We start from the raw sequence: 27,420 nt of genomic DNA on the forward strand, positions 1-27,420 counted from the left end.
TCTTCGCCAAGCTTGAAGTCTACAAGGGTATGTCTAGACTAAATGGCTCCGTCGACGGAACCATGTAAAATAGTTTATTCGGCATAGTCAGCTGATCCAGCACAGCGCAGCAGTCTAGATGCAGCACGGTCAACAAAGGAAGCCTTTGTCGACCGCTCCGGTAAACCTCGTCTTTGTCGACTGAGCTGCGTCTAGACTGCCGAACTGTGCCGGATCAGCTGATTGTTTGCACAACGCGGTGGCCATTTTTATTTTAATGAAGCGGGGATTATTATTTAAATCCCCGCTTCATTGACTATGCCGAATAAACTATTTTACATGGCTCTGTCGATGGAGCCATGTAGTCTAGACATAGCCCAACAAAGAGATAAAAGGCTGAAAGTTCCCCCGGACACTCTACACAGGAAAGAGCAGCAAACCGCATCTTATAAACACAGAGATGGGTAAATACTGTATCAACTTAATGCCAAACTAAGACCAGCCAAATGAGTTAAAGACTTTGAGGAGAAGATGTGAAAATCCTTCTGTAAAGCAATCTGAAAATGCTCAAATTATTCCAAAACTCATTAGCATGTGTGTATGCTTTGTGTGTCACTGACTGTTCCTCAAAATAGACACTAAACGCCTACGCCTGTTACCTATACCATAAGAGAGATCTCGCCTAAAGCAGTGTCATTCTAAAGCTGCGATAAGTGCAGAATGGATCTGTGTAAAAAGACAGACAGAAAGATGCAGGCATTGTGTTAAAGTGAGAGGAGAAACAGACTAAACACATTAAAGCTTGGTATGATTTCCATAACAGTGAAGCATAACAGAAGAAAGTAGCCAGAAGAGGAAGTTAACAGGAAATCATTTTAAGAACTGTACTTCCTTCTTAAAATCAAGGCAAGTAATAGCCCCTGCCTTCAAAAGACACTTAGCAAAATGGTTCAAATCAATGGAAATAGTTTTTCCCTCAACGTTCTTTAAAATCCTGAGAGAATTGTTTTCCTTCACTTGTTCATTATAATATGATGTGATCAATGGGGCCAACAGACTTACTGGGCCCCTGTGCAAGCTCCGTACACCCAGAAGAGGTGGGGCCTTCCAGTCCTTAGTGCTTCCTAGAGTGCGCCATGCCACGTCCTGACCCAGGCAGCCCTCAAAGCCGCCCAGAGTGTGGCACTCCAGCAGCAACTTAAAGGGACCAGGGCTCGGCCCTTGTGAATCACCAGGCCCTGAGACAGTTGTCGCTTTACCCCTCCCCACCAACATCAACAGACCTGGATGTAATTACTAATTGTAGTAGCTGACAAACCAGATAAACTGAACCATTGGCTTATTGATTATATTTCAGTTGTAGTCTTAACTATTGCATTGTACCTTTGTAAATTAGGTTAGGAAAACTGTAAGTTAAATGAGTGAAATATTTCATTTAAATCATATGTTGCTTTGCAAGCATCATATAGCAGAAGCGACGAGGAGTCCTGTGGCACCTTATAGACTAACAGATGTATTGGAGCAGTGGTCGCCAACCTTTTTACACCCAAGATCACTTTTTAAATCTCAGAACAGGCGAAGATTTACCGCCCTGCCCCTTCCTTGAAGCCCCTCCCCTTCCTTGAAGCCCTGCCCCTTCCTTGAAGCCCTGCCCTCTCTATTCTCCTCCTGTCCATCACTTGCTATCCCCAGCCCTTACACACTCTGATAAACAGTTTATTTTTAAATTATGCGATACATACAATTCAAATCGTGTTTATAGTTATGAAATAAATGGTCTGTTTTTTATTCATGCTATTTAAATCTAAAATGAAGCATTTATAATTATACATTTTGTGGGGACAGAGTACTGTTGCTGGGGGCAGGGGAGAGGGAACAGGGTGCTGGGAGGGCAGAGGACAGGATTCTGCAGCAGGGGACAGAGCGCCAGTGGGGACAGAGTTCGGGGAGTGGGGATAGGAGTGGGGACAGAATTCGGGGAGTGGGGACATGAATGGGGACAGAATTCGGGGAGTGGGGACAGTTCTGTAGCTGGGGACAGAGTTTAGGGAGTGGGGACAGCTTTCTGTAGTTGAGGACAGGGGAGTGGGGACAGGGGAGTGGGATGCCAGTGGAGGCAGAGAGTCCCCTGCATCTCCCTCCTCCCAGCATTCCCCCCCCCCCGGAAACCAGCGCGTGCCTGCCCTGGGGCCGATTCCCCCCCCCCGGGAAGCCCTGCGCAGGTGCCTGCCCAGGGGGCCGACCCCCCCACCCGCGCAGGGAAGCCCCGCGCGCGCCGGCCCCGGGGCCAAATCCCCCTGCGCAGGGAAGCCCCGCGCGCGCGCCTGGCCCGGCGCCAACTCCCCCCTCCACACAGGGAAGCCCCATGCGCGCTCCCCTGCCCCGGGGCCAACCCCCCCCCCGTGCAGGAAAGCCTCGCACGTGCCTGCCCAGGGGGCCGAGCCCCCCACCCGTGCAGGGAAGCCCCGCACACGCGCGCACCTATCCCGGGGCCAATCCCCCCATGCAGGAAAGCCTCGTGCGCGCCTGCCCAGGGGGTTGACTCCCCCCCACCCGCGCAGGAAAGCCCCACGGGCGCTTGTCCTGGCGCCAACCTCTTCCCCGCGCCAGGCAACCCCGGGGCCAAACCCTCGCATGCCGGAAGCTGACACTACCTCCGTCTTCTCTCGAGGTAAGTAGTGGGGCTCCTGGGGTGTGGGAGGGAAATGGGGGCGGGGCTGACAGGACGCCTCGTGAGCGACTGGTCGAGGCCTCGAGATCGACCAGTAGCTCGCAAGCGACCGGTTGGTGACCACGGTATTGGAGCATAAGCCTTCATGGGCAAAGACCCACTTCGTCAGATGCATGTAGTGGAAATTCCAGGGGTAGGTGTAAACATACAGGCATAATAAAAGAGTACCAATCAAGAGTAAGGCTGGAGATAATGAGGTCAATTCAGTCAGGGAGGATGAGGCCCACTTCTAGCAGCTGATGTGGAGGTGTGAACACCAAGAGAGGAGAAACTGCTTATATCTTATAGCAGGATTGTCTGGCTATGTAGACTCTTCTCAGGACCTATACTACCAGAAATCCTAGCTATATTTGAGGCATTACTGACTTCCTGAGGAAACAACAATCTATTGGTGATCTTCCAAAAATCACCATCCTGACACTGGATGGACTACAAGCCATCAGGAACTTATCCCAGATGGTGTCACAGCTCTGCTGGTAGCTGAGCTTTGTGTCTTTGTCCTCACACACAAGGACTTTGTCCTTTGTGCAGTGACAGTATCGTGTCCTCGAACACAACCCTTTCAGATTTGAAGATGATTTATACCTTCAAGTCAGCAGCACTGCTATGGTCACCTGCATGGCCTCACAACACGCCTGACTTAGAACAATGCTTCCTCAGCTCTCGTCCCCAAATGGCCCTCCTCTACTCGCACTGATGACATCTTCATCATCTGGACCCACAGAAAGGAAGCATTCAAAGAATTCCACCAGGATTTCAACAATTTCCAACAAGCATCCACCTCCACCTAGACCAGTCCACACAACAAATCCACTTCCTGCCACTACAGAGCAAATAAGTGATGGTCACATAAGCACCACCCTATACTGGCTATATACCGACCATCATACTTATCTACATGCTTTCAGAACTCATTTACCCTAGTGACACTGTGAGGGGGTCACTCACCACCGTAGCGGGGGTCCGTCATCTGTCCCCGGAATCAGTCCATTCCGCCCGCACAGGCCTCCGCTCACGTGGCGTTTCCCCTCTGGAATCTTCTAGTCGCGTTGCTCTCTTCGCCACACTGCCCTCCGGCAGTGCCCAAGCCACTCGCTCTGAGCCCCCCTTCCGGGGGATTGGTGTCTCTCTAGCCGGCCTGTCCGCAGGCCTAGCAGGCTGGCCAGTTGGCCGTCCGAGCGCCCTGGCCCAGCCTAACTCTCTAGCCCTGCCCTAGCTCCAGAGAGCGTCCTGTTCCCTCGGCAGCCAGGCTCACAGCCTTGCCGCAGGCCTAGCAGGCTGGCCGATTGGCTGTCCAAGCGTCCTGGCCCAGCCTGTCTCTCTAGCCCAGCCCTAGCTCCAGAGAGCGTCCTGCTCCCTCGGCAGCCAGGCTCACACTGCCTTGCCGCAGGCCTAGCAGGCTGGCCGATTGGCTGTCCAAGCGTCCTGGCCCAGCCTGTCTCTCTAGCCCTGCCCTAGCTCCAGAGAGCGTCCTGCTCCCTCAGCAGCCAGGCTCACACTGCCTTGCCGCAGGCCTAGCAGGCTGGCCGATTGGCTGTCCAAGCGTCCTGGCCCAGCCTGTCTCTCTAGCCCTGCCCTAGCTCCAGAGAGCGTCCTGCTCCCTCAGCAGCCAGGCTCACACTGCCTGGACTGAAGCAGCCCCGCCCTTTTATAGCCCCCAGCTGGGCCTTAATTGGCCAATGCCTCCCAGCTGGGCTGAACTCCCCGGGCCTGCTCCAGGCTGGGGTTTGGCTCTTAAGGGGCCAGTACAGGGCAGCTGCCCTGTTACACACCCTCCCCCTTAAATATCTCCGGGGGGGGGGGGGGGTTTCCCTGCTGCCTGCCCTGTTCCGCAAGCCCCAGCCCCCCTCTCGCTATGAGGCAGGCCACAGTTCCCGGCGTGTCCATATCAAGTCCTCCTCCCGGAGTGAACCCGGGACGGCCCGGCCGGGGGCGAGGGGGGGGGGGAGGGGGCGCAGGCCCACCCGTCTCACTGCGCCCCGGCCCAGGGACCCTGAGTGCAGCCGCGCCGCTGCGATTGGCTCAGTCCGGGCCTTGCTGGCCGTGGCGGCTCTCCCGCCTGAGCGATCCCTGGGCCCCTTCTTCTCCCCCCCCTTCCCGGGTACCTGTTCCTCTGAGGGCTCGTCGGGCTGTCCCAGTCATCCTAGTAGGGTCCGGGTGGCCCACTCCAGGGGTCCAGGGTTGGGTCCTGCGAGGTCCCGCCGGTGGGTCAGCCGCGGCGTTCCAGCACCCATCGGGGATCTAGCTGGTCCAGCCCATCTGGGTCGTCCTCGGGATCCAGGGGTGCTCCGGCTGCTGGTCTGGGCCAGGTCTCCGTGCCCCAGTCTGGGGTGTTTCGGCTGGCCTCCAGGACCTCAGCTGGGTGCCGCCCAGCCCGGACCTCGGCCTCCCCGGGCAGGAGTTTGGGGGCTGCCTCCAGCTCCTCCAGCGGCTGGGCCCTGACTGCCCTCTCCCGCCGTCTTCTTAACCTCCCCGCCCCACCCTCTGGGTTCCGGCCAGGTGACGGGGTGGGGTCCGCCTCTGCCCACCCGGGTGTCCTGAGGGGTTCCTCCTCCTCTGGGTCAGTGGGCGGCCAGTCCGCCCCGCTACTTGCCCTCCCCCACAAGTCCAGGTCCCCCACCTCGGGATTGGATCCCGGCTCCTCGGCCAGGCGGGACAATGCGTCCGCATTGGCGTTGGCCTTGCCTGCCCTGTGGCGTATGGAGAACACATAGGGTTGAAGGGCTAAATACCACCTCATGAGGCGGCTATTGGTGTCCCGCATAGTGTGTAGCCACTTTAGCGGGGCATGGTCTGTCCATAGCGTAAACTCCCCCCCTAGCAGGTAGTACCTTAGGGCTTCAACCGCCCATTTGATCGCCAGGGCCTCTCTTTCTATTACGGAGTATTGGCGTTCACGGGGAAACAGCTTACGGCTGATAAAGACCACCGGATGCTCTTCTCCATCGACCTCCTGGGAGAGTACGGCGCCCAGCCCAGTGGCGGAGGCGTCTGTCTGTAGACAAAAAGGTTTATCGAAGTCTGGGCTAAGCAAAACGGGCTCGCTACACAGGACTTCTTTAAGTTGTTGAAAGGCCGAGTCACACTCTGTGTCCCACCTCACTCTCTGAGGTTTGTCCTTTGTGAGCAGAGAGGTGAGCGGCGCCGCTATGCTAGCAAATTGGGGGACAAATCGGCGGTAATACCCCGCCAGTCCCAGAAATTGTCGGACCTTCCTTTTCGTGGTCGGTGTGGGGTAACTTCGTATGGCCTCTACCTTCCCCACCAGGGGCCGGACTAGCCCACGCCCCAAACGATACCCCAGATAGGTGGTCTCTTGTGCGCCGATTTTACACTTTTTGGGGTTGGCCGTGAGACCCGCGTCGCGGAGCGTCCGTAACACGGCCGCCACTTGGTTTATGTGGTCCTCCCAGTCGCGACCATAGATGACCACGTCACCCAGGTAAGCTGCAGCATATTCCAGATGAGGGGCGAGCAGGCGGTCCATCATCCGCTGAAAGGTGGCGGGTGCCCCATGGAGGCCGAATGGCATGCGCACGAAGTGGAAGAGCCCGGACGGGGTGGTGAACGCTGTCTTCTCCTGGGACTCCTGATCCAGCGGGATCTGCCAATAGCCCTTGGTCAAGTCGAGGGTTGTTATGAACTTGGCTTTTCCCAGGCGCTCCAGCAGTTCATCCGTCCGGGGCATCGGATAGGCGTCAAACTTCGATATCGCGTTCACCTTTCGAAAGTCGATGCAAAACCTAATGCTTCCATCTGGCTTAGGGACCAACACGACTGGGCTCCTCCACTCACTTCGGGATCGCTCGATCACTCCCAGCTCCAACATGGTGCGAACCTCCTGTTCCACGACGTCGCGCATCCGTCGGGGAAGAGGTCGGTTTCCCTCGCGAACAACCTGTCCGGGCGGGGTTCGGATGGTGTGCGTTATCACCGAGGTTCGGCCCGGACGCGAAGTAAAGGTCCTGGTGAACGTTTCGATGAGCACCTGGGCTACCCGCCGTTGGTCCTTAGACAGGGTATCCGCGAGCTGGGGTATCTCCTCCTCCTTGGCGTCAGGGACCCGGGGACCTAACACGGGCTCCGACGGGTAAGGCGCGACCAACATGCCTTCTCGCCCTCGCCAAGGTTTGAGGAGGTTCACGTGGTAGATTTGGTTTTTCCTTCGCCGGTCTGGCTGATGAATTTCATAGGTAACCGGGCCCACTCGTCGGGAGACCTCATACGGCCCCTGCCAGCGGGCCAGCAATTTTGACTCCTCTGAGGGGAGTAACAGCAACACCCGATCCCCGGGTTCAAACACTCTTTCCTGGGCCCCCCGGTTATACGCTCGCTCCTGCGCTCCCTGGGCCGCCTGTATGTTTTCTTGAGCCAAGGCCCCCACCTGCGTGAGTCTCTCCTGAAGCCGGAGTACGTATTGCAGAAGCCCAACCGAGGAGGAGGGGGTCCGTTCCCAGGTCTCTCTGACCAGATCGAGGACGCCCCGAGGTCGTCTGCCGTACAGGAGCTCGAAGGGGGAAAATCGAGTGGAGGCCTGTGGCACCTCCCGCACCGCCATCAAGAGCAAGGGGAGGAGCTGGTCCCAGTGCTTCATGTCCGGTGGCGGAAATCTTCTCAGCATCCCCTTCAGGGTGCGGTTGAACCGCTCTACCAGCCCGTCGGTTTGGGGGTGGTAGACAGAGGTCTGTAGTTTGTGAATACCCAGGAGGTCGCAGACCTGACGCAGCAACCGGGAGGTAAAGTTCGTTCCTTGATCGGTCAGTAGTTCCCGAGGTAGCCCCACCCAGGCAAAAATCCTCACCAACTCATTCGCGATCGTGCGGGCACGGGTGTTTCGAAGGGGGACGGCCTCAGGGAACCGGGTTGCATAGTCCATGATCGTTAAAATATATCGAAATCCCGCCGCGCTCCGTGGAAAGGGCCCCACTATGTCCAAGGCGATCCTTTCGAAGGGGATCCCTACCACGGGCAAAGGGACGAGGGGAGCCTTCGGCACCCCGGGGGCTGCGGCGAGCTGGCAGGCTGGACATGACTGGCAATAGTCTTTGACCTCTTTGTACACCCCAGGCCAGAAGAAGCGGGCCAAGACTCGGGCCAGGGTCTTCTCATGCCCGAGGTGCCCGGCGGCCGGAAGGTCATGCGCCAACCTCAGCACGGTTCGTCGATGGACCCGGGGTACCAACAACTGGGCCTCTTCTTCCTGCGTCTGCGGGTTCCGCCCGACTCGATAGAGCCGGTCGGCTCGTAGCTCAAACCGGGGCCAGTGAGCCGCCCTCTGTGGATCCACCACCGTCCCATCCACACAAGCAAGCTGGACGTAGGCCTCCCGCAGGGTGGGATCCTCCCGCTGGTCACGGGGAAAGTCTGCCGAGTCCAGTGTAATCGGCACGTCCTCCATGTCTGAGCGCCCAGGGTCGGCCGGGCCAGATGCGTCGTGCTGGGTGGGGCCTTCCCGGTCGAGCGACCCCGGCGGTCGGTCTGCCTGGAGTTCCTCCCCTAGGAGTTCCACATGGGGCTCGGTCGGCGCTGGTGAGTCTGTAATGAGAGCTGTCAGACCTGGCCAGTCGCGACCCAGCACCATAGGGTATGGTAGGTGCGGCACCACGCCCACTCGCATCATTCGGGTGACTCCCCGCACACTCAAGGGGAGCCGGACCTGAGGATAGGTCTTCACATCCCCATGTACGCACCGCAGCTGCATCTCCCCGTCGGGCGCCGCGGTGTCAGGCAGTACATCGGGGCGGATAAGCGTCTGGCTGCATCCCGAGTCAAGGAGGGCAAACACCGCGGGGTCCCCCGCGGGGCCCCGCGTGGTCAGGGATGGGGAGCTAGCTGGTGGAGTCGGGGCAGCCCCCATACCGGCCTGGTCCTGCTCCGCCACCTCCTGGAGAGCCTGGCGGTACTGGGCATCCAGCTGCTGTACCAGCCTCTGCTGTTGTCGGAGCTGCGCCGCCAATCGTTGGGCTCGCAGCTTCACAGACAGCGGTCGCCCCTTAGTCAGTCCTTCAGGCATTGCCTCTCCCTCCATGGCCCTCCCGCCCGAGTTCGCCGAGAGGAGAGGAGGGAACCCCCACAAACTTCTCTCTTTTTGCGTGAGGGGTTTTTTTTTTTTTTTTTTTTGGATTAGGGTCCACTGAGGCACCCGCGGAGCCCTTACGTCAGGGCCGGGATCGCGTAGCTTCAAGTACCCACATTCTCCACCATCTGTGAGGGGGTCACTCACCACCGTAGCGGGGGTCCGTCATCTGTCCCCGGAATCAGTCCATTCCGCCCGCACAGGCCTCCGCTCACGTGGCGTTTCCCCTCTGGAATCTTCTAGTCGCGTTGCTCTCTTCGCCACACTGCCCTCCGGCAGTGCCCAAGCCACTCGCTCTGAGCCCCCCTTCCGGGGGATTGGTGTCTCTCTAGCCGGCCTGTCCGCAGGCCTAGCAGGCTGGCCAGTTGGCCGTCCGAGCGCCCTGGCCCAGCCTAACTCTCTAGCCCTGCCCTAGCTCCAGAGAGCGTCCTGTTCCCTCGGCAGCCAGGCTCACAGCCTTGCCGCAGGCCTAGCAGGCTGGCCGATTGGCTGTCCAAGCGTCCTGGCCCAGCCTGTCTCTCTAGCCCAGCCCTAGCTCCAGAGAGCGTCCTGCTCCCTCGGCAGCCAGGCTCACACTGCCTTGCCGCAGGCCTAGCAGGCTGGCCGATTGGCTGTCCAAGCGTCCTGGCCCAGCCTGTCTCTCTAGCCCTGCCCTAGCTCCAGAGAGCGTCCTGCTCCCTCAGCAGCCAGGCTCACACTGCCTTGCCGCAGGCCTAGCAGGCTGGCCGATTGGCTGTCCAAGCGTCCTGGCCCAGCCTGTCTCTCTAGCCCTGCCCTAGCTCCAGAGAGCGTCCTGCTCCCTCAGCAGCCAGGCTCACACTGCCTGGACTGAAGCAGCCCCGCCCTTTTATAGCCCCCAGCTGGGCCTTAATTGGCCAATGCCTCCCAGCTGGGCTGAACTCCCCGGGCCTGCTCCAGGCTGGGGTTTGGCTCTTAAGGGGCCAGTACAGGGCAGCTGCCCTGTTACAGACACCATCACTGGACCTAGCCACATCAACCGTATTATCAGGGGCTCATTCACCTGCACATCTACTAATGTGATCTATGCCATCATGTGCCAAACCATCATGTGCCATATACATTGGCCAAACCTGACTGTCTCTGGAGGGTGAGGGGTTAGATTCTAAATTTATTAAAATACTCCTGGTTTGAACTCTTTCTTGTCTCAGAGTGTAACACACACATGCAAATGCTGGGACATGTCAGACTTTTTAGAGGGTCCATGTCACCTTAATTCTGCCCTCTTGCGCAGATGCACTTTAATGTAGCCTTTTTACGTGATCACACTTTTTTTCCCCACGGAACTCTTTCTTCATTCACTGCACAGGAGCATGCTGCTCTGGGACTTAACCAGGGTTCTGTAGTGAACGAAAGTGTGCTCTGTAGGATTCCCCGCCTCATTTGTTGTGGATGATGGAAGGTGTGAGTGAGCGAGGCTGAGTTTGCAGGAAGATAAAAGATAGATGTGGTAGTTTATGATTGCACAGGAGAAGGTGTAGTACTTCGCTGACTGTGCCACAGGTTGCCTGTGTGGTGCTGGGCAAGTCACTGAAATCCAGCTTTTCACAGATAGGAACTAACTGTTTGTTCTTCATTTTGTGGGTGCTCAATTTGAATCTGTTGTGCTGAGCACTGCTAGTAGCACCTGAGATCAATGGAAAATGTGCTTTGACTATATAAAGTGCTGTAGAATGCTAAGTGCCCAAGAAATCAGGCCATTGGGGTCTTAGACTGGCCATCCAAAGTTAGTGGATACTTTTGACCTCAATGTTTGCACCTCAGTTCCCCATCTGTAAAAAGGGGATAATACCAATCCCACAACTTGCAGTAATACTGTTGAAATAAATTAATTGCTGTTTGGGAGGCACTCAGATACTATGGCTATGAGTGCCCTAGAAAAGAGTATGAGGAAATTAATTCTGTCTTCAGAGCAAGGTTTTAATAGTACACAGCAAATAAGGCCTGGGGCCACACACTGAAGAATGATTTTCAATGCTTGCTCATGGGAAGCCTGTTATTTTAGCCCTAATTTGATCTTTAATTTTTCTAGTGATTTACTCTATTATGCAATTAGACATACTGATTAGCATTTTATATTACTTCCCAGTTTTCCTGTAAGGATACAGTGTGATATTTTACATAAGGAAGCACAGCATTCAGTCAATAACTTGGTTTACAGTTTGTATGAGGTTTTTAATTTGGCAACTAATTTTTGCCTCACCTGCTTTGATTCTTCACAGTTATTTATTCCTGCATTCAAATACACACTGATGCAGCTCTCTTAAAGTTCTTTTCATGGCTTACATATACCAGAGATTGCTTCTAAGGAGGACACAGGATAGATGTTCTTCAAGTGCTTCCTCTATTTATCTATTACAGTGGCTCAAACATTTGTCTACAACTTTAAGGAAGCTATAGTCATAGCCATATTACTTTAGGTCCTACTCCTCAGAAACTCCTAGTTCCCACCCTACATCTGCATCAGGTATATGTTCTGTGCGTCTGGGAAGATTTCTCAGACTTTCTGTGTGATATATATTTAGACAGCTGGCTTCATCCACACAGCCACTGCCAGCTGCAGGAGGTGTTAAAGCAAAACTAAGGATGTTACATGCCTTAATGAAGTAACCTCAATTTAAATTAATACCTAGGGGCACCACACCAGAGCTTTCTAGTCTGCTTCCACAAGAATAAATCAAACAACAAATAAAATATCCAGGTTTTGTAGGCCAGAACACAGAGTGATGCAAGTCTGAACACAGCACTCAAGCACACGCACTGCTTTGTCTGACATGCATGAAATATAGGCAGTCCAAAGTGATTGCTAACCTAGGTTTATTTCTTCTCTAATACACATGGCCAGGGGGGCTTCCAGAACATGTCCCCAGAGTGTGTAGAACATTCCAATACTTCTCTTCACCCACTTCCTGCTCACCTCAGTTCCTGCTACTCTTTGATCTGTCTCGTCCCATTTTATTAGGGTGTATGTATCATCCCATGGGTGCTATGAAAGCCACTGTCTGATGCATCTTACTGTCTCCTGTTGGCCACAATCAATCTGCTCCTTCTGTATATCACCAAGCACTACCATTAATGCTAATTCAATACAGCCCGTCCCCAAGTTACGAACGGGTTATGGACCAAATACTTGGCCGTAACTCGAAATGTTCATAAGTCGGACCCCATTGAATTACATTGCGACCGCGCTGTCCGTAAGCGACCGCGTGTTTGTAACTCGGAGACCACCTTTACGACCGCTTAATGGGAGCTTTGGTAGTAAATGCGAACGGTCGTAAATTGACCGTTTGTAACTTGGGGACCGGCTGTACATCCATAGACAGCTGGAGAGGTGCACCAATGTCATCAACAGCAATGCCAGCATAGGCTGACAAAGAGGCTTTTAAAATGTTGTCATTGGCAACCAACTAGCTGCAACACAATTGGCAGTGCCAGCTGAAAAGTAGCATTTACCTGGAAGAGAGAAAAAGTGTGGGGGAAGGTGGAGTGGGGTGGGAGAAAAGAAGATTTCTGAATAAACTCTTGCATTTTCTAATACATTTTCACAACTGATATTAAGCCCATTTCCTACATATTTGATAGCACCATTCTTAGTGGAATGTCCATTCAAAACAAAAGGAACAGAGGAACATAGTAGTTAGATCCACCCACATTTGAAAAAAATCACATCCATTGTGACAGGCCTGCCTAGAAACATACAGTAGTCTATGGGTGCAATCCTATTATCATTATCCTTACTGGTAGCCGTTTGGAAAGGAAAATGACGGACTTGTGTCTAACACATAAGCTTAACAAGCAAGGGGATCTAGATTCTATCCCAAGGTCTTTCACTGACATGCCGTATGGAGTTGGACAAGTTATCTATAATGCTTATGGGAAGGAAATCCACCTGTTAATCTTTAACTCTGCAGTAGCAGAGCTCCAGCACTTGGCCCTACTTTCTAAAAAGGTTCCCCCTAAAATAACTTCACAGAATAAAATATGGTCACTTTAAAAGGATACATCATTGCATTTGTTAATTTCAGTACCTTCCCCCACCCCCAGTCCTACATATAATGAAAAAAACAATTTTGCACTTATGGATGTTGTGAAGCTTAATTCATTAATATCTCTGAAGTGTTCCATCGTCCTTGAACAAAATGTGTTCTAGAAGGGCAAATATTCCTACTGTTTCTTTTATGTCACTCCAAATATTTGGGTCTCAATACTAGGGTTGTGAGGTTTCCACTGTTATTAGGATAGATGACAAGGACTAGGAAAAATAAGAATAGACTCCAGAACAGAACCTTATTTTCATACCAGAAAACAAAGCATCATTTTGTTAAAAAACAGTTACATTTTTCAACATTCCTCTGCATTTCCAAGTTCCATCTTGAATGATAAGTACTGAAAAGGCTATTCTTGCAGTAATTCTGACTTGGCAGGAAACAAGAGCCACTGGCAATTTGGCAAAAGAGCCTGTAGTCACATGATTTCCAACAACATTTTCCAGACTAAAGAGTCCTGATAAGTATAATGAGAAAAACTTCCAAATTATTGCTTGGATTCTTATCCAGTCTTCCATATCTTTGACATTACTTGTTATAGAACATGAACCCGTGAAATGTAACTCAGAATTATTTTAAACAACACATTTCATAATTTTTACAAAGTTCCCTGAATCTAATAGGTCAAATTTGGCCTTCACTGGTGGGTGGGCTTTTGTTCTGTTTCAAACTTGAGGACGTCTACTTTTTTGTAAAAACAATTGTTGGGGGAATCAGTTACAATGTGGCTGTCCCAAAATATTTTAAGCATGATTTAGTTTTGCAATGTAAATTAGACTTAACTATGCCTCTGAGAAGTACCATAGACAAGAAAGTGATTCAATGTCTTTCACTTTAGCCACAGGCTGCAGCATGATACACAGGCTAGATTAGAACATAGTTAAGTCTATCCTGCAAGAGCAAATTGTACTTTTATTGTGACTGGGCATTACAAACTGTAAGCAATTCCTATGACACGGTTTGTTTTCACAGGGTCAGATGGTATATATAAGTATTTTCTGCTCCTCACAGCAGAATGTGGAGGGTTGTCAAGAAGCCAGTTATTTCTCTTCTCCCACCCTCACCCTGACCCAAGTTTGAGCAGCACAAAGGGGGCGGGGGAGTTACTGTAAACTGGGAATATAAACTAGCTAAAAATTGCTAAAAAATCATTCCCCGCTACCCCAAAAAAAGTTCCCTGCAGGGAGAGAAGAGTAGAAGCTGGCTTTGCCCAATCCATGCCCCCTGGCTGATTTCTCCATAATGAGGACAACTTTGGCCGGTGAGTTAGGGGAGGTTTCAGTGCCAGCACTGATTAGGGCAGAGAATCTGAGCCATAGTGTAGCTGGCACTCAAAATACCTGATGGTCTTTTAACCAAGGTCATGTTTATTCTCTGTAATGCACTATGAAAATAAAATGTCCTGCTTCTTGATAACTTCCAGCTCAAAAATATGCCTCCAAAAAGCCAGCAAGAAATGGAGAATTTATCCATTGTTAACAGAAAACATGGCTGTTTTTATAAGGGAGACCGCTGAACATTTACAAAAAATATGCAGGGAGACTAAATGGAAGATCTCCATCTGCCTCTAAGAGTTCCTTTTATAGTGGCACAGGAGTGCAGTTAGCAGCAAAATGACAGGCACTGACCTCTAGCTTGGCCTCCAGGGCCCCAAGATGCTCTTGTCTCTCCCTGTGTTCTGAAGGCAGCTTTTCAAGGAATGCACTGTTGTTGGCCTCTTCAGAGAGGAACTGTTGGTGGAATAGGAAGATTCTTTGTGAGTGTTGAGGGGCGGGGAGGGGTGAGGGAGAGGGGAGAGAGTGTCAAATAGTCTGAAAAGGCACAATTGCCTTCTTTATAGACAATCTGTAGCATGCAGCCAAATCTTCTTGCTACCCCAAAACAATAGCTTTTTTCAGCAGCACTGCATACCTGCAGCTACTGCTTAGTTCTATGCTGTGCACAACACCTTCATATTATTATGAGGAGAAGGTGGCCTGCCACTTATGGTCCTATATGTCATACAAAAATATGGTATTGCCAAAACTCTGGAACTCATCAGTATGTATTTCTATTACATCTGAAATCCCTAATCAGGATCAGAGCTTCAATGCTGCACACATACAAAATAAGGGTCAGTCTATGCTGTAAAGTGTTTAATTCCCTGTTAAGACTGAAAGTCTGCCTTTAGCCCTCTCTGTAGTTAGAGTAGGGGAGATGAAAAGGGGACTTTATAGTCCTTTTCCAGGAATGAGAGGATGAGAGCTACTCGGGAAGTACTGAAATTCTCGCCACGCTGCAGTGCCTATGTGTATCAATCATCATCAATAATCTCTACCTATATATAAAAAATCTCTACCTATATTTAAAAATTTCCTGCAGAACAACAGAGAGGTTATCACATCACTCTGCATCCCACCTGCCTTCTTCCTCCCTCTCTCTCCCCTCTCCTTTCCCCAGTGCTCAGGAGCCGGGGCTGCCGTGCTCCAGCCTCCCTCCTCCCCGGTGCTTGGGGGGAAGCCAGGGCTGCTGCGCAGTGGCCTTGCCCTCTCCCTCCCTGGAGGCTGGAGGGAGAGCATGGGGCCTGGTGAGGCCTCAGCCCACCCCACCCCACCTCTCCTGTGCCTGGGCTAGAGAGCCGGTGCTGGTGCGGCCTTGGTCCTGCCCGATAGCCAGGGGTGGGGAGAGCTGGGGCTGGTGCAGCAGGGCGTGAGGGGAAGGGGTAATCTTATAGTGTTTCATTCTTCCATAGACGTCACCGCTATTTCATCAGGGATGAGTTATCACTATCTATCTGTATCTATATCGTCCTCAGGGTGACATTCTCCCATACGCAAAAGGTCAGCAAAGACCTAAACTGGGATATAATTGGTGACTAGATATTCTGGAAAGGGTGAATATAGGATTACCAATTTCTGTTGGACATATTCCTGGAGGTTTCATCACCTGACATAATCTTCCTGAAAAAATTAGGAAGAACGACTCTTGCACAAGAGGGCGTTTTGTGCAAAAAGGAGCTGTCGACAGTGACACAGCTCCTTTTTGTGCAAAAGCTTCTTGCGCAAAAACGGACCCTAATTAATTATGCAAATGAAGCATGGCAATATTCTACTCCATGATTCATTTGCATAAGCTTTTGTGGAAGAAGGGTGCAGTATAGCTTTAGTACTAGATTCGCCCCCTAGAGCTGCAGCAGCCATGGACAGGTGCTTCTCACCTAGCCCCAAGCAGCTGTGGTGAGAGAGGGCTGGGGTTGTCCTCTCTCCCCAGGGCAGCCTGCATCTTGAACCCCTCATCCTCAGCCCCACCCAAGAGCAATGATTTAAATAAAGAAAAACAAAACTTATTATTATTAAGGACCTGAGCAATGCTGGGTCAATGTTTTAGTAAATTTATAAAGTAACATTGGGTCCCTTTGCAAGAAAGGCACTTTGTAAACGGAAGATAATTATTCACAGTATTCAGAAGTATTCTTTGTGGGTGTGGTTACTGTGGCATCCAAGTACACTCATTCATTGCTTGTCATTTAATTATGAATCACACAAGCCCAACAATGACTTTTAATTGTTTTCAAAGTGGCTCTAATCTTCCTATGCAGGCAGGACTTTAATACCAGCCCTAAAATCATTGTTACTACAGGGCAAATCTTTACAATGAAATGAAATGCAAATGATTTCACGAATGTAAAGACAACACACTGGCAGAACTTCGGGTGCATAAAGTTAATACTGTGCTCATGATCTTAATTTAAAAAATAAGATCTTGAAAATTAATTGCCACTAGACATTAATCATCACCATGTTAATTAAGCATTTAAGCCAATTAAGCCCAAAGTGAAGCTGAGGGCAACAAACTATAAATGTGTAGTACAAAGTCTTAATAGTGCAATTTTTGTTTTAAAAAGGCTTTTTTTTTTTTTGGAGGGGGTGGACTGAATAGCTCAAGAGATTGCCAATTACAAAACTCATCACTGTTCAAATACAGGCCAGATCAGCAGTAGTAGTAGCAGACTTTTGTGTGTCTTTTGGGCTTTTGCTTTAGACCTTGCTAGAGACTTCAGAAACTACTATCTAACCTCTCTTTTCTACGGACTTGTCTTCACTTACTCTGAGATGGACGCTTTGGAGATTGATCTCCCAAGATTCGATTTAGCTGTCTAGGAAGGATCTGCTAAATAGACCGCTGATGGTGCCCACATCAACCTTAGTACTCCATTGGGTGGCAAGGAGTAACAGAAATCAATGGGAGAATTTCCCTCATCAAACTCCTGCAGGAGGGATGACACAGAAATTTGACCTAAGGTGCATCAACTCCAGCTACGCTACTCTTGTAGTTGGAGTTGTGTATCTTAGATTGACTTTCTTCTGTAGTGTAGATCTGACCTAAGCAAGTTATTTGGGAAACAAGCATAACAAAAATCTCCAGGGTTGTTTGTCTGTTACCAATAAAACAGATGCCTCAGGGTACGGAGCAGAGGAAGTACTTGTTGCTCTGGTGGCTGGCTTTCTTGTTGCTCCAAATGCACACTCAAAATGGCAGAGGCCATTGTTCTCTGACAGGATCATTATGGGTAACTGTTTTCATACCTGTAAAGTCCTCACTTGCAAAATCCAGTAAGGCTCAGTCCTCTCCCCTTTATTATTCACTGTCTACAGTGGTCCTGATGGCTCATAGTGAGAATGTACAAGCCAATGTTCCAGCAGTCCTCAGACAACATGATGCTCTTCATTTCCTTTACATCAAATAAACAGCACCATCAAAGCCTCAAAATAAACAATGGGGTGAAGAGCACCTGACTAAAGCTGCACCCCGGCAGGCAAGTGAGGCTGGTAGGATGACAGACGTGTCCACACCCTATAAGCTTTAGTTTTAGTTTCAGGATCGTACAAGTCCCAAAAACATGGAGTAAACTTGGCCCAAAGTATCAGGTTTTCCTTGTTTGGAGTTGAAACCAAGGTTTTGATCTGAGCTGTTTACTTGGCTCAGGTTTTCTGAAAATTATCCAACTTATGTAATGTGTTATCACTGTAGAGGATCCATCACTGAGAGCCAACTAAAGTTTGCCAGCAACTAAATCTGACCTAAGTTTTGAGCTTTACAGGAATTTACACTTCAGAAGCCTCCAATTTTACCATCATCTAAGCTTTCCTGTCCCATTCCTAGTGATTCAAAAGCATCTTAAGTTATCACAATATCTCTGGTATTAATGGAACAGGCCAGGGGTACAGGTAGAGTCCCATTGCCCTTTCAAATCACATCAAAATTAAAAGGACTAGGAACTATGGTTATAAGCAACCAATTTGGATTTGAACCAAGGCTGACGAGACGTCCCTGAGCACTGGGAGAACTGGCTCCAGTCCCCCCGCCCCCCCCAAAGGGGCAGGGCCTCAGGCAGAAGGGGCGGAGCTAGGGACTAACGTCCCCCAGCCAGCCCTTCCGCACTAATGGGACTGCCGGGCACACACTGCCGGCGGCTCCAGCAGCGATTTAAAAGGCCCAGAGCTGCAGACCTTGCAACTACCGGGATCCACAAGCTCTTTTAAATTGACAGGCCCCATGGCAGCTACCCCTTTCCCCTGCCTCTATAGGCAGCCCTGTTCTGAACATTCCTATTTAAGTTCAGAAACTGGGTGTAGGAACAATGAACCAATCACATGTGTTACACTATTTTAGAGGAAGAGCTTTGTGTATCATGCTTTATTGGGAATCATCATTGCTTTGTGTTTCTTAATTCTTGCCATCACAAGCACTGATTGCAAAGCAAGCTGAATGGGGCAGATGGGTGGATGCGGGAGGATGTGGTTAAAAAGACCTTGGACGTTAATGAGTGGCCAATTATTCTGTGACTAATGGATAGCTGTTAAGTTGGAACACATTTAGGTATGAACATAAGTCTCTGTAATTAATTCATTTTTAAGAATGCAGAATTGTCTTGTCTAAAGCCAAAAACATAAATACTTTCCTTAATTAGTGTTTATAATACAATGTATCTCCAAGTTCTGCTGCAATAATTTCAATCTCCTCACAAGATATCCTTGTAAACAGCAATACCATTTCAATATAAGGTTTGGGGGAGGTTGTGTTGGCCTTTTTTTTCCCCCTAGGTGCGCTGGCTGTTCTTTCATGTTAGTATAAAATAGGAATAATGATGTAGACTTGACTGCGCATTTAAATTGAATACTTTGCAATAATGCTTCAAAACGCAACTGGGACAGAAGTCAAAGGACTGAAGCAGAAACAGTTGCTTCTTTTTAAAATTAATTTCTGAAAAATAAATGCAGCAAGTTGCAAGATGGCTCAAGGGAGTGATATGGGGATAGAGAGTTTTTCATCTCTTAAGTCAGCATTTCAAATGTAGCCTGCATTGATAGTGACTGAAAGATGTTACTATGGCAGAGGTGATCTGTGGCCTTTGTAAAATGTAACCACGATAATCCTCATCTAATGGGAGAAATCTTCCTCTTTCTAAAATATTGGATTTAAAAAAATAATTCCCATTGTTGAGAAAAAGTATATATTGTACATAGCCAGTCTTTTGTGCAGGGACACTCTGAACAAAAACAGCCTCCTCAATTTGTGTCATAATTGAAAACAGCAGCTGTTTCTTAGCGTATGTTTCTGCTGGGATCATCTCCTGTAGATATACATACATACAAGTAAATAGACAGGCTGGCCTTACTGGATTCTGCTTTATGGGAAACCAGACAAAAAATATTTTACCCAATATGAACAGGACTAGAGAAGAGGAGAAATATTTTTAATCAGGATGAATGTACTGATTCAGCAACATTAACAACTGCTTGAGGTTTAAGATAACATCAGAATTTCTCTTAGCTGATTTTATATATTTATAAAAATGGATAAACAAGCTTTAAGTTTTGAATTATTTGAATGTATTTTTCTTTCTGAGGGCTTATCTAGAGGAACAGTTAATGCCTGGCAAATGGGAGTATGAATCTACTCTATGATACTGCACCGCCATATTCTTTATGGAAATATATTTTGAATATGAATATGCCTAACTTGAATATGCTTTATTCAAAATGGAACATGTGAACTGTCACTGAAAAGCTTATAATCCACTCAATGTGTATATTCTATTTGTGTGCATGTATCACGACTGTATTGGAAATTAGAAATATGAAGTATAAACCTGTTTATATATCTATAGGTGATGGTTAAGGCCATTAGTAGTATTCACAGAACTTAATGGTCTGGTACTCTTGACAATGATCGGTAAATAATCTTGCTTTTCCTGTAAACCTGGACTAGTATTAAGTTTAGCTGGCATGTGTTGTCTTAATTATCTTAGTAACTTATTTTGATCTTAAAAAACAACAAATAGTGTAGTAGCACTTTAAAGAGTAACAAAACATGTAGATGGTATCGTGAGCTTTTGTGGACACAACCCACTTCTTCACATGACCAGAGTGTTGGAAGTCCAGATCCAAGAATAAATTCGGGAAGGAGGGAGAGAGGGGAGAAGGAAAAAAAATGGAAGGGGAGGAAGAAAAAAAGACAGCCAGTAGATAAACATCAGAGAAATGGCCCAGTGAGTCTGTAACAGGAAAAACTTAAAAACCAACAATTAGTCTAGTACATCTCAAAGACTAAATAGTTAAAAATGGCTGATAAGAACCATTAGTTAGCACTAATGGAAGGTGACTAAAGGAAGATGACCAACACCAGATTCTGCACAGACATCAAGAACCATTAGCACCTTCATTGTTTGGTTGGTTGATAATGTGTGAGCCATTGGAAATCATGATTCAAACCATTAGCACAAGAATTAAACTTGTGAACAGAGCCAGCCCACAACATTTTGGCACCTGAGGCCAGGAGCTCAAATGATGCCCCTATGTCCCCCCTCGCTTGGGCCAAAACTTTGGAAGGTCTCAATTCTGCCTTCTTCCTGTTCTACTCCTCTCATGGTACTGCTCTGCTACCTACCCCAATAAAGGAGAACTAACAGCAGCAGACACAATTTTCTACACTCTGGGTCCTAGTGGCACTTGTTTTAAGTAAGGGGGTTTTCTGTAAGTGAAAATTGGCCTTTCCCCCAAGGCCTCTGAGAGTGAGGAGTCATTTTCCAGGTTAGGTTGTAGATTATTGATCATGCACTGGAGGGGTTTACGTTGTGGACTGGAGATGATGACAAGTAGAATTCTGTTGTTTTCTCTTTGGAGTCTGTCTTGAAGTAGTTTATGTCTGGGTACTCTTTTGGCTCTGTCAATCTATTTTTTCACTTCTCCAGGTGGGTATTTCAGTTTTAAGAATGCTCTATATAGATCCTGTGGGTGCTTGTTTCTGTCTGTGGGATTGGAGCAAATCCGGTTGTATCTTAGGACTTGGCTGTATACAATAGATTGAGAAATATGTCTGGGATGGAAGCTGGAGGCATGAAGGTAAGTGTAGTGGTCAGTAGGTTTCCGGTATATGGTGGTAGAAATTTGTCCATCATTTAATAGTACTATAGTGTCAAGGAAGTGGATTTCTCGTGTGGACTAATCCAGGCTGAAGTTGATGGTCAGGCGGAAGTTGTTGAAATCCTTACGAAATTCTTTTTGCAACCACTTAAATCTTAACATTTTATAGTTAATAAAATTGTTTTTATCATTCAACCTATGTTATGGGAGAAGACATAACAGCTGTGCATCTCTCCCTTACATTGAAGATAGCAAACAACTTATGAGCTTGCTCAGTATAAAACTTTTCTGCAGAGTAAGATGGATTGAGTCAGGGTTCTGGTCCCACTGGGGTGGTGCATCTGCATGCTGTGTGAAGTCCCAGTAACTTGTACCTGCCCAGAGCTGAGCCACTCTCAGCATCTGCGTTGCTCTGCTGTGGGTTGTGACGCCAACTCTGTGCCTGTGTTGGGAGAGACCAGATGTTCTGGCCCAGCAGGACAGGTGGTGAAGGTTGGTTGGCTCGGTGGTATGATCAGCCTATCAGGTGAGAGCCTCAAGGGGATTTTTGTGACCAAATCCATCACATACCCCACACTAGCCTAATGTGTCCTAACTGGCCAAGTGGACCCTGCTGCCATGAACTACACGTGACCCTGCGCACACTGACATACCTCCCCCTTCAAAGCAGATTAGAGCCAAATGAATTAAGCAATTTCTAGACCGTTAATGAGTTCGTGCACTGCAGATTTACACCATAGCTTGCCACACCACCTGTTTGTTTAGGCAATTCCTGAGGCAGAGAGCAGATGCTTCAGAGGAAGGTGAAAGGAGGAAGAGGATTTTGGTCCTTGATGAATGAGAAACTTTGCAGCACACACTAGCATGCAAGAGCTTTGGGTCATCATCCAAATTCCTAGCTGCGCAAAGAGATTTCCTGGCAGAAAAACAGGCACAGTCTCTGTCCTGAAGAGCTCATATTTGTAAAGGCAGATAAGGAGATAAAGAACAGAGCTAAGGGATATAAAATAGAAGCACAGCAGTCAAGGAGGTGACTGGCTACATCTCAGTAACATGAAGATACTGACTGGACACATGTTGACACAATGAGCAGTTTTATTGTTGGTTTTTAAGTTAGGATGTATAAACAAATTCCCAGTAATTCCCCAAGCTAGACAGAATCTGCCATCTAGCCCTCCCAGAGTGGACACAGCAGAACTTCAATGGGAAGAAAGTAGTGGCCTCATGCCATATGTAGAGGGTAACATGGAAACAGCCTAGAGATGGTTGTGTGAAAAGAGTACAAATGGGCAGATGAAGCCAGCCTCAGTGGAAGAGTGGAAGAGACTAGGGCAACACTAAATGAGACCAGAGCCAGGGCTGAGACGCACTGGCAGCATGATGTGAGAAGAGCTTGCATTGTTGCTGCTTGTGGTCTTCTGCAACCTGTGTGGTCTCCTGCAACCACCTCATGGAGAAAATCTGTATTGCCTTCACTCTGGCACTTGTCACATGCTCTATATTGTTCTGAACTGTAAAGAGGAAAAAACAGTGAGTGATGTTTCTTCAACAAGGATACACCAGGTTCTGACACGTATGAAAAAGCATGGATGTATTCTGTGGCATCTGAAATGTTAGTTGCAGAACCCCCTTGCATTTGGCAGTAAAGAGAATTCTTCCTGAGCTCTCTGCTGGGGCACAGAGAAAAACCTCAGCATGTCTTCACAGGCATCCAATTCATTACCCTCTCTATTTAAAACAAGAAAAGAGTCTCCATTTTACAGGTGATGTAATAAACATGGAGGACAAACAGAAGAGCTCAGGCCAGACAATTAGGATATTATAGTTCATGTAACCTTTCTAGATGTCCTTGAAGTTCAAGCAGTGAAGCACTGTGTCTTTAATCACAGTGAAGGGAAATAGAGATCAGACGGGGGAAGGAGCTCAGCTAATTCCGGGCATGCTCTGTTAAATGCTCTATGGGATAAAAAGGGCTTATAGTCCATGCAGCAGACTTTCTTTGGATAAGGACCATCACCCATGGAAATTAAAAAGCAATTAGAGTCCCTTAAGGGTTTGAATGAATTTTATAAAACATACCCTTTATTCTCCGGTGTTCGCTTAAAAAAAATTGCAGGTATGGCATTTTTATTCAGAGTGGCATTTATTTACATTTAGCATCTTAAGAGATTAAATAATGGCTTTAATGGCAATTATTACAGCTCCATAAACAGCCGTTAAAATAAAATTTAAAGTGACACTTTCAAGACTGACAGGCCCCAAATCCATGTGTAATATATACTGCCCTTCTCCTAGTTATAGAAGAGCTATTTGTCTCTCAAAATGGAGACCCTGACTAACTTTGGGGATTCCAGGCAACAATGGACAGCCACCAGTGCAAACCACCAGGCCACACCAACATAAACCATGACTTGCATCCTGGCAGCTTACCCTTGCTCAATACTGGAATAAAATGTGCCGGTGCCAGTCAAGGCTTACAGCAGTTATGCCTGTGCAGGCTAAGGTTTTGCACTAATACATCTGTGCAGATCACTGGTGCCTGAATTACCCATTGCAGAAAAGGCCTCTTGGTAGAAATGTTTATTATTCTCCCCCCAAGCCTACACTAAAACCCAGAGCACTAGAGGAACATAAAATATATGCATGGCACATTGTATTCCACCCTCTCCATATGCTTCCTGTTGATACAGTCATAGCAGCACAGGGCAACGATTATTTTCTCCTGATTTTGGGAAAAAGATCAGGGATGTACAATATGTTTCTAAACCAATGAAAAAAGAATTAATGCTGGCAGCTTTACCAGCATCTGAAATCACACTTGACTTCAGAATGTTGCTACGTGATATACATTTGCATAGTAACATTTTTTTTTAAAATATACTCTGATTTTTAAAGACTCTCTATAGTCCGAAAAGACAAAAATGTTGGCTCTACTGCCTAAGCCCAGCATTTTCCTCCTCTGGGTTTGAGACATTGATTTCTACACTGCCATTCAATTGGACAGCTAAGGCTGAAACCCACAGTGATGCCCCTGAAAATATGGATGCAGGCTGCTTTATGTATTGTTCACTTGTTAACTTATAAAAATGCCCCTCACATGAAGGGAAGGCTTAGCAATATTAAGACACAGTTTAATTTTTAATATAAACATTGGGAAACTCCAATTAATCACATCACCCCTGTAAACCTTCCTTCAACACAGATTAGGAACTCTAGGGGTTCTGAAATTTCTTTGCCTTGTTTTTAAACTTCTTTGTTTAAATTGTACCACAAATTGTTTTGGGTGCTGAACTTATAACTTCAAATGTTATGACCAAAAGCTCCAATTCTAGAAAAAAATGTGATGTCCTCAAATGTTCCACTGATAAGAAAATAATTTCTATATCAGCTCCTATCTTCTATAAGTGTGTGTGCTTTTCACTATAGCAGTTTGTAAAGCTTTAGAGTTCATTAAGATGAATCTCATTTTATAAGGCTTTTCTACCTGATGGTTAATGACAGCTCCTTAAAATATTTCAACATTTAAAATTTGCCCAGGGTGAAGACTTAGGAGTTGGCAGCTGAATAATTGAATTTAGTCTTCCGGTAAATGTCACTGGGACTGTCATCCTAAGAACCTGAAATCTGTGCTTATAGGTATACCACGGGCAATAGCAGTGGATTTGCATTGAAATGGGTGTTACATTTGCCAAATTCAGTGGTGGTGGTTTTTGTTTTTGTGAGATGTGGACATTTCAAATTGGATGAAGGAGCAGCTCAGAAGGAAGAAAGTCACCTTTCTGAATTGCCAGTGTCACCAAAGCCAAAAGAGTCACTTTAGGAGAAAGCCAAGTGAAAGCTGCAACATTTAGTCACTACTCAACTAAGTGGGATAAAATCACTGTTGTGGATTTTATGCATTCATTCATGTGAAATGAACCAGAATGGCTTTAGTGGGTAGCCAGGGCAGCACCACTGAACAGTAGCCATGACACCCCAACCTGTGCTCTTGCTGGGTCTTCTGCGCAAAGGAGGAACACAGATCTCCTGGGAGTGACACTGATGATTCAGGTAGGCGACTTTCTTCTTTCTGAGTTGCTGCTGAAAAAATACTCCAGTGGGCATTAGTAAGCCTTGTGCTGCTGCAAGAAGTGCCATCTCCCAAAAGCAATGTAAACCCAACTGCATATGCACCAGCTGTCACAAAGAACTAAGTCTTATCAACCTATGCCAACAAAGTCCAAGTAGTTGGGCTTGGTGCAGGAGAATTCATGGTGTATAATGAGATGGGAAGGAGCAGGCATTCTCCCACTCCCACCACTGTTTGGCCTCTATTGAAGCTCCGAAGCTTCAGAAGCTCCCATAACTCCTCTGTAGAAGTCAATGGCCACTTGACTGGAGTAGTTGTGGATCTACTGGCCCTACTCTCAATCCCTCCTTTAGCTTCCACTTGCTTCATTGTTTATACATCTTGGAACAAACACATACAGGAGCCCCAATGAAGCTGAGCTTAACCACACACCGGCAATACAAATTCTGGATGCAGGCACCTCAGATCCATTAATTTATGCATGCCTGTTGCTGCTGAGGCCTTTGATGGCCATGGAGAAAGAGACAGGATTTACCCCTCCCAATAATCCCATGACTTCTTATGGAAGAGACGAGATTAGGGATGGAAGCAACTAGTCAACTACCTGATAAAGCTAAGCAGTCCCTGCTCACCCCGGGTTCCCTGCTGCACCTCTGCCTTTTAAATATAGTAAGAGCTGCGGGCAGTTCTTATAACATTTAAAAGGCAGACACACAGCTGGAATAGCAAGTGCCCTGCCCTACCCCTCTTTTCGAGTAGTAGCTGATTAATCGAAATGTAACGTCTCTAGAAGAGATGTTAGCCTCAGCATCCTGGCCAAGTTTCAGGTTTGATAATCACATTCTACTTCAAACATTCCAGGTAGCTGGATTTTTATCCCTTTCTGATCTCATTTCTCCTATAATGCTTCTGTGTCCAGTTAAACAGTTGCCAAGTTCCACTCCAGAGCTGGGTCAATTTCAGCCAGTGTATGAAATTATCCATTTTTAGGTAGGTAGGTAGGTATACACTAAATAAGATATTTTGTGCCATTAGGCCCAGCTCTGAGTAAGAAGCAGTGTGAAAACTGTACCAGCCCCAGAGAAGACCTAGGAGGCACTGTGCCTTAAATATCCACGAGACCCAACTCTGTTCCTTGCTTAGGGGAAGAGAAGAAAGAGTGGCCTTATACCAAAAGTAAATTGTAACATTCCCAACATGAGCCCAGCTGTGCTTGTTGGCACTTTGTGGGGGTGGGCAAGGGAATAAAGCCATCGCCTATAGTACTAACCACCCATTATGTAGAGTAAATTAGAAGATCATACAACACTGGCTTGGATCCACAGATCCACCAGATATGTAAAGGAAGTTCTTAGCTCTATGTGAGCTCATAGACCAAGTTAGAGTCTAGGCCTATGTTCATAAATTGCTCATAAATTACAATTTGGATCATTATAAAATACATACATCCAATTACAGTAATATTTACCTTTAATTCCTTCAACATTATACTGTTCACCAAAACTCATTATTCTCTCTCTCTCTCTCACACACACACACACACACACACACACACACACACACACACACACACACACACACACACACACACACACACTTAAAAGCATACCATGCACTCATTTAATTGTTTAATTCTTTCTTTATATAGCAGGTCAGATACTGAATAGGACACATTTTCAGAAGTCATAGTTAGCATGAAAAGAGTCTATATTGGTGAGTATGTCTGGAGTACTGAATGCTGTGAGACTAATTGCATATTTGGTATTTGTGAGATAAATGAAGATAAACTGAATAATTGCTTTATTCTCAATGAATTGCCAGGATTCAAATAAAGCCACTGGATGTGAAGTATGTTGGATGCATGTGTGTGAAAAATAGCTGTTAGGTAATATATATCAGTCTGTTACTAGCAAATTTAATTTAGCTTTGCCTTCAGTCCTGAGTTGCCTAGAGACTGGAAAATAGCAAAAGCCCTCAAGGTATTTTCTCCTTTTCTTTTTTATTCCCATTTCCATTGAATTTTTTAAATCACCTCAGTCATGATGAAGTCCGTCTCCAAAAAACAGTCATAAAAGCTATCCAGTATGTGACTGACT

At 47.6% G+C, this 27,420-nt stretch overlaps 1 protein-coding gene across 2 annotated transcripts in view; it reads right to left on the reverse strand.

Moving 5' to 3' along the window:
* The window catches only part of LMNTD1 (lamin tail domain containing 1), a 276,783-nt gene that overhangs the window by 112,802 nt on the left and 136,561 nt on the right, over positions 1-27,420 (reverse strand). The window contains exon 5 of one of the 2 annotated variants that reach the window (XM_075898606.1): positions 14,479-14,580. The exons of the other annotated variant lie outside the window; for it this stretch is intronic. Coding sequence (XP_075754721.1) covers positions 14,479-14,580 — 102 coding nt within the window. The remainder of the gene's footprint in view (positions 1-14,478; positions 14,581-27,420) is intronic. 2 annotated transcript variants of the gene reach the window in all.

Source organism: Pelodiscus sinensis, chromosome 1 (genome assembly GCF_049634645.1).
Source record: "Pelodiscus sinensis isolate JC-2024 chromosome 1, ASM4963464v1, whole genome shotgun sequence".
NCBI lineage: Eukaryota > Metazoa > Chordata > Testudines > Trionychidae > Pelodiscus > Pelodiscus sinensis.